This window comes from Heteronotia binoei, chromosome 15 (assembly GCF_032191835.1).
Source record: "Heteronotia binoei isolate CCM8104 ecotype False Entrance Well chromosome 15, APGP_CSIRO_Hbin_v1, whole genome shotgun sequence".
Taxonomy (NCBI): domain Eukaryota; kingdom Metazoa; phylum Chordata; class Lepidosauria; order Squamata; family Gekkonidae; genus Heteronotia; species Heteronotia binoei.
In genome coordinates this window covers 28,045,620-28,053,031 of record NC_083237.1, presented here as the reverse complement: position 1 = coordinate 28,053,031, position 7,412 = coordinate 28,045,620, and the positions used below count along the sequence as shown (strand labels likewise).

The 7,412-nt window shown below is 47.4% G+C and overlaps 1 protein-coding gene across 1 annotated transcript in view; it reads left to right on the top strand.

Moving 5' to 3' along the window:
• The first annotated feature begins 289 nt into the window (after positions 1–289).
• Positions 290–7,412, top strand: part of LOC132582930 (17-beta-hydroxysteroid dehydrogenase 14-like) — a 59,287-nt gene continuing 52,164 nt past the window's right edge. Inside the window, exons 1-2 of the mRNA XM_060254589.1 lie at positions 290–391; positions 4,866–4,910. Coding sequence (XP_060110572.1) covers positions 304–391; positions 4,866–4,910 — 133 coding nt within the window. The 5' untranslated portion in view covers positions 290–303. The remainder of the gene's footprint in view (positions 392–4,865; positions 4,911–7,412) is intronic.

Genomic DNA, 7,412 nt, shown 5'->3' with positions numbered 1-7,412 from the left:
TCTTGAGTCGAACCTGGTGACCCTAAACAAAGCTGTAACTTGGACAAAACACAGAAGCTTCTAGAAAGCCTCCCCTGTTCTTCTTCTCCCAGTTCAGTGATGACCAGCCTTCATGCTCCACAACCTACCAAGGAGACAGCAAAATAGCTACATACCCTCCTCCCAGCATGCAGATTCAGCAGTTGTGTTGATCCACCCAGCAGTTTATATTCCCCAAATTCAGCAGTTGTGTTGCTCCACCCAACTCCACCCAAACTCAACATGAATTTTAGTCATTAAGAGCAACGGAGGCAATCAGCTGTCATGGAAACTGTACTGCGTTACCCAGGCAAGGTGGTGATTGTGACTGGTGCCACCCAAGGGCTTGGTCTGGCCATCATGAAAGAATTTGGTAAGAATGGAGGGAAGTAAGTATGGAGAAGGGGGCAATTTCTGCCAACAAGGGCTGGGGTTGGACTTATGAAATCTTGCTATCTCCATACACTCCTACTTACCCCACTGGTCACCAGTTGGGGTGGGGGGTAGAGTTGCTAGCTGGAGGTTGGGAAGGCCAGGGACAACAGGGGTACAATGGCATAGAGCTCTCCCACCTCCAAAGCATCCCTTTTCTTCAGGAGAACTGATCTCTGTGGTCTGGAGGTCAGTTTTAATTCCCATGAATCCCCAGGTTCTACGGGTTCTACGAAGAGGGTTCTACGAAGCCCTGAAGGCAGTATATGGTCCATCATATCAGACTCAGAGTCCCTTGCGTAGTGCAGACGGCCAAGTGCTCCTCACAGACAAGGCATTCATATTGAACCGGTGGTCGGAGTATTTTCAGGTTCTCTTCAGTGCCAACCGCGTAGTTCAAGATTCAGCAATTCACCTCACCCCACTTCAACCAGTGAAAACAGAGTTGGATGAGATCCCCACTCTAGAAGAGACTGTTAAAGCCATCAAGCAACTGAAAAGTGGCAAGGCAGCAGGAGTTGATGGAATTCCACCAGAGATCTGGAAGCATGGGGGCACAGTACTACATAGCTCACTTCACAAAGTACTTGTCACCTGCTGGGAACAAGGCAAATTACCACAGGACTTTCGCGATGCAATCATCATCACCCTATACAAGAACAAAGGGGAAAAGTCAGACTGCTCCAACTACCGGGGGATAACCCTGCTCTCCATCGCAGGCAAAATCCTTGCCAGAATACTCCTGAACAGACTGGTGCCCACCATTGCAGAAGAACTCCTCCCAGAGAGCCAGTGCGGCTTCAGAGCTAACAGGAGCACCACCGACATGGTATTTGTTCTCAGGCAGCTCCAAGAGAAATGCAGGGAACAGAACAAGGCTCTGTATGTGACTTTTGTCGACCTTACCAAAGCTTTTGATACCGCTAGCAGGAAAGGCCTGTGGCAAATCTTGGAACGTTTAGGATGTCCCCCAAGGTTCCTCAGCATGATCATCCAGCTACACGAAGACCAGCGAGGCCAAGTCAGACACTACAACGACCTCTCGGAGACCTTCCCAATAGGCACAGGTGTAAAGCAAGGCTGCGTTCTCGTGCCAACTCTCTTTACGATCTTCTTTAGCATGATGCTTCAAAGAGCCGCAGTAGATCTAGATGATGACGATGGTGTCTACATCCACTATCGCACCGATGGCAGCCTGTTCAACCTGAGGCGACTAAAGGCCCACTCCAAGACAATGGAAAAACTCATCCGAGAGCTACTGTTTGCTGATGATGCTGCACTCGTCTCCCACTCAGTATCAGCTCTGCAGCATATGACATCCTGCTTTGCAGAGGCTGCCAAGCTATTCGGCCTAGAAGTTAGTCTGAAGAAGACAGAAGTTCTCCACCAGCCTGCACCCCAGGAAGATTATCACCCTCCCTGCATCACTGTGGGTGAATCAGTTCTGAAGACAGTCCAGCAGTTCAGCTACCTGGGGTGCATCATCTCCTCAGATGCTAAGATCGACAAGGAGATTGACAACAGGCTGGCAAAGGCAAACCGTGCCTTTGGCCGACTGCACAAAAGAGTGTGGAGCAACAAGCATCTGAAAAAAGGCACAAAGATCAATGTTTACAAAGCGGTTGTGATGACAACCCTCATCTACGGCTCCGAATCGTGGGTTTTATACCGTCATCACCTGCGACTCCTTGAGCGCTTTCATCAGCGCTGCCTTCGCACCATCCTCAACATCCACTGGAGTGACTTTGTGACCAACACTGAAGTTCTCAAGCGGGCGGAGGTTACCAGCATCGAGGCACTGCTGTTGAAGACGCAGCTGCGCTGGGCAGGGCATATTTCTAGGATGGAAAACCACCGCCTTCCCAAGATTGCCCTGTATGGCGAACTCTCCACCGGCCATCGAAATAGAGGGGCACCAAAGAAGAGGTACAAGGACTCCTTGAAGAAATCCCTTGGCACCTGTCGCATCAACCATCACCAGTGGTCTGACCTAGCCTCAGATCGCAAAGTATGGAGGCACACCATCCACCAGGCTGTTTCTTCTTTTGAGAACGCACGCATAGCTGGTCTTGAGGACAAAAGGAGATTGAAGAAGAATCGCACTGCTACAGCACCAACCCTAAATCAGACTTTTCCCTGCAGCCACTGTGGCCGGACCTGCCTGTCCCGCATTGGTCTTGTCAGCCACCAGCGAGCCTGCAGCAGACATGGACTATTGCACCCTTCTTAAATCTTCGTTCGCGAAGCCAAGCCGAGAGAATCCCCAGGTGCCACCTGGATGTTGGCATCCCTGCTCCCAACATCTCTGATCCAGTGTGGTGGGAAATTAGGAAGGAGAGGCATGTGCCCTTTATATTCTCAGAGGCACCAGAAAGGACTCATGTAGTAGTCCCCTCGGGCATAAGGTCTTGTGGACTAGAGACTTTTTGTTTGCCTTTGATGTGCCACGAGACTCTTCCTGATGTTATCAAAAGTACCAGAAAGCAACTCCTTATCTATGTTCCAGAACTGATTATTTGCATGGAAATCAGATGGCAAGAACTACCCTGACTAGCTGTGGTTCAAATTCTTGAAATCTGAGGTGGGACTTCATGGCAGGTGAAGCTGCACCTGCTGAGTTTCAACTTGTGGTAAAGCTTTTGAAGCCCAGGCTGCCAGAATACCAGGTGGCAATCTGATTTCTGGATGCATGCCTGGATATTGTGAGCCTATAGCAGGAGGCCCCTGGTGCCTGTCCAGAATGATAGCTTATTTCAAGCTGGGTCTCAGAGCTGGGGGATGCTTCCCATGCTGGGGACGCTACTGGGGATATGGCAGCCTTTGCTAGTGGCTTAACCATGATGAGCTGATGCCCAAGAAGACCAAGCTCATATCCTGTTAAATAGCATAGAAGAGGCATATCCCCCACAGAAGTGGAGCTGAGGGGGAGATCTGTGGCCTTCAGGCCCTCTTTGTGGACTTCCTGAGGAGATCCGGTTAGCCAGTGAGGGAAAGAAGATAATCATGCGGATGGCCCTTTCACAATGATACAGCAAGGGCTTGGTTCTTATTTAGTTTATTTGTTTACTTCATTTATACCCCACTTTCCCCTCCCAAGTGGGACCCAAAGTGGCTTACAAGATTCTCCCCTTTTCCATTTTACCTCCACAACAATGACCGTGTGAGATAGGATAGCTTGAGAGTGTGTGACTGGCCCCAAGGCCTCCCAGCGAGCTTCCATGCTATAGGGTGGGCTTTTCCACCTATCACTGCTGACCCATTGCCCAGGAGCACTGACAAAAGATTTTGTCCCTCTGACACGGTTGTTTTGGGGGGAGTCAGCAGGGGGAAGTAGGAGAGACTCAGTTTCCCCCTCCTAGGGTAGAAGTACTTCCTGGGAATGGTGCTTTGGAGATAATTCATTCCGCTGTGTATAAAAGGCAATTTTTAAAAGTAGTGCTCTGTGTGCACTAATTTTAAAAAATTAGAATTCAGCACCACAAAAACTTGCTTACTTGTGTAGAGTAACAAATTAAGGGCATTGGCACTGATGATTCTGCACAGTGGTTTTAATTTCTCCATAATTAAGTCTCCTTTCTGCTCTGCTGCTTTCTGATAAATGCAGGGGAGCTGAGATTCCTAAACACAACAATGAGGTCTGTTTCTAATCTCCAGGCTTTGCCATGGAACAAGTTGTTGGTCTGCATTATTGAAAGAATAAGGAAACAGAACACAACCACATGCACAGGAAACAGGGGTTTGGAAACAAGATCTGAGCCTAGTAGCACCTAAAAGACCAACGAGGTATCTAAGGTTGAAGCTTTTGAGACCTACATATTTGACAAAGAGAGCTTTGACTCTCAAATACTAATACCCAGACCTCAGGGCTCCCCCCCCCATCCCCGGGAAAAAGAGGTGCTGGGACACTGAAGAGGAAAATGGTGAAACTCACTGGTGCCTCTCATAAACTAAGCATTTTTTTCTGAGAATTTTGTTTCCATAAGAGGTTCCAGAACTCTGTTCCAATTCATTCTCCCAGAAAAAAGCCCTGCTTACACCCTAGAAATCTTGCTGGCTCAATTCTTGCTCTTCTTCTGCAGACTAAGGCAGCTACCCACCTGAACATACCTGAAACACTTGGTGAGGTGGGGTTGGGGCTTCTGTTCTCATAATCACAGACAATCTGACGGTCTGTTCTTGGTAAGAAGATCGGCCTGCAGAAGGCTGCCCCTCCTGAGACTGAAAAGAATTATTCCCCCCCACACACACACTCCGAAGTGTTTGTGGGTTGCTTTTGGAAGGGCTGAAGACCCAAAATTGGGGGAAAGGAAGGAAGTGAGCCTTTTAAACCAATCAATAAACCTTGTGATGTACATCTCTGTGTGTGCCAAGTCTCTGAGTTTTGCCTTGCATTCTTTTCTTTCCTTGCACTCCAGTTCACCAAGGAGCCAATGTGGTTTTCTGTTCAAAAGCATCCGAAGGTGAGTCTAGAGCAGTTTTCCTCGCCCCACCATGACTGGGTTCCCTGCTCATGGCCCCTTTCCTGTACCCTGCTGTTTTAGATACTGTCTGGACATGAGATTCTCCTGGGGTACTTTTTTTTTGTCTGACATGAGACATTAGGGTTGCCAAGTTCCCCGCAGCCTGTGGCAGAGGAATTTTTCATGTGCACAGCACATGCAGCATGATGATGTTGCATGTAAGTGACATGATCATGCCGGAAACTCAGTTTTCCTCCCAAATTGCTAGAGCGTCTGGAAAAACCATAGAGTTTTCCTGGAAGCTCCCAGAGTGGTTGGCGCTACATCGCTGGCACAATGACATCACTTATGAGTGACATCATTGTGCCAGAGACTTTGGGAAGGGATCCCCCGTGGCCCAAAGTGGGGGAACCCCCACCCTACCTGGGTGGCAGCCCTGTGAGGCATGGGTCCTCGTTACTGTCTACTGTGCTAGCTATTGTTTTACTGGGTTTTTTTTGTCTGATGGGTGTTTATGTTGTATGACACCCTGAGTTCATTTGTAGGGAAAGGCAGGGTACAAATTAATCATCATCATCCCAGGATCTAGCACCTTATTTCCCTTTTTAGAGTATCTCAGAGTATTAAAAGATAAGGTTTAGGGTAGTAGAGTTGGGAATGATGTCAAGTCACTAGGTTTCTTCAAATAAAGCGGCTCTCCATGTTTATAGATAAACTTTTAATAGAAGATCATGCTAAGTACTCACAACACTGAATCAGTGTTGAAACCAAATTGATTCAACATGGCACAGGTTATATACTGTAGTTCACTACAGGCAGTTAAACATGCAAGTAATTTTGGGCGCGTAAGCAATTCAAACAATCCTAACTTCATGGGTTACAAATCATGTTTCACACTCACAGCTACTATAAAAGCCCAAGCAATAGATAACAGCATTCCCAGGTAACAGGCCTGACCTTCGGGAAGTCACAACGACTTGCTTTCAATTCTATCCACACATTCTTTCAGAGACACACACCAGGCATAGACAGTAACTAACAGGCTACATAACAGGCCAGCAATTAGGGACTTGACAGATGAAAGTAAATGAGAATGAGAGAACTGTGGTGAAAGTGGCATTTCCCATCTTCTGCTCAAGCCCTTTGAGAGAGTGAAGACAGGTAAGAAATTTAAGTTACATTCATCCTGCTTGAGTATAGTGTTGGCAAATACCCCCAGAGAAGGAGGCAGATGATGGAAGGTAGGATCATCAGCCCTTCTTTTTACTGCACCATGATCTGTGTCTACTCATTAGTCACCATGTTCTTCTCTTGTCTGTTCCACTAGGCAGCACTAGACAGGATCCCTCCTGAAGGAACTGATCTCCCCATTTCAAACAGAATATATTTATTTTGCAGCCCTTTTAACCTGTCTTTCTCCATATTGAGAAAAACACCGAGAGGAGCAATAGTCTTCAATGCATTGAGCAAACATTGGGTACGATCAGAAGGGCATTTTGGCCCACCATAGCCACCCTGTGTCTCCAGATGGGACATTGTCCCCCATGGCCCACTTGTGCCTACCTTGTGCTGTGATACCTCCACAATGCAGTAAAGAGACACCATGAACTTCCTGGTGGCAAAACCATTGCAGTGCTTCCATGGCACGTTTCTGGCCATCTGATCAGCCTGATTGCGCTATCAACACACAGAAGCAGTGTAATTGATTCACTCTGTGCTTGTGCAGGCTGTGACTCTGTTGCTGGGTGGCCAGGTGATGTCTGATTGCTGTAGCATGTCTCAAAATGCACCTGCTTTTTAAAAGCCAAGAGACTGCCACTGATAATTCTAATCTGAGTGCACCCATTGTTTGTACTTAGAGTTTGGACGCAGTTGGAAAGGAAGATGGAGGAATAAGCCAAAGGCTGCAGGAAAAAGACAGAGTTAGGTTTGTCAGGTTACAACTGTTATGCTCTACCCCCTTGCAGCGGAAAAGGGACAAGCAATTTCGAGGGAGCTTCAGGCTTCTTGGTGCCCAGGGGAGGCTTGCTTCCAAGTCTGTGATGTTCGCAAGGAGTCAGACATTAAGGTAGGCTAAAACTGTGGGAAGAGTGGTACTTTTTGGGAGGTTCTTCTTCAGCATCCTCACAAAATGTTCTTTCATCTCTGTACCCATTGCTAAACTGTTCTCCATATTCTAATTCTCGAGTATCTGAACCTCAGGTCAATATTCTTCTGGGCCTCTTTTCTTGATTAATGCTCCTCTTTCACAAACTCAGTCTCTCAGAGGACTTTAGGATATCTGAGCAGAAGAAGGAGTTGATATCCTTGCTGCTAACTGTGGCAAAGTTTTCAATAGCAACAAATTGGGGGGTAAATTCACCTCCCTCATTGGTTGTCTGGCTGAATAAGTGCTGGGAATATTTTATCTTGGATAAAATTGCTCACAATCTGGGTGGCAGGATGAGACCGGGTTGCAGGTCTACCCTTCTTCTTAAGTGGTCCCCTGTTCTAGATTATTTT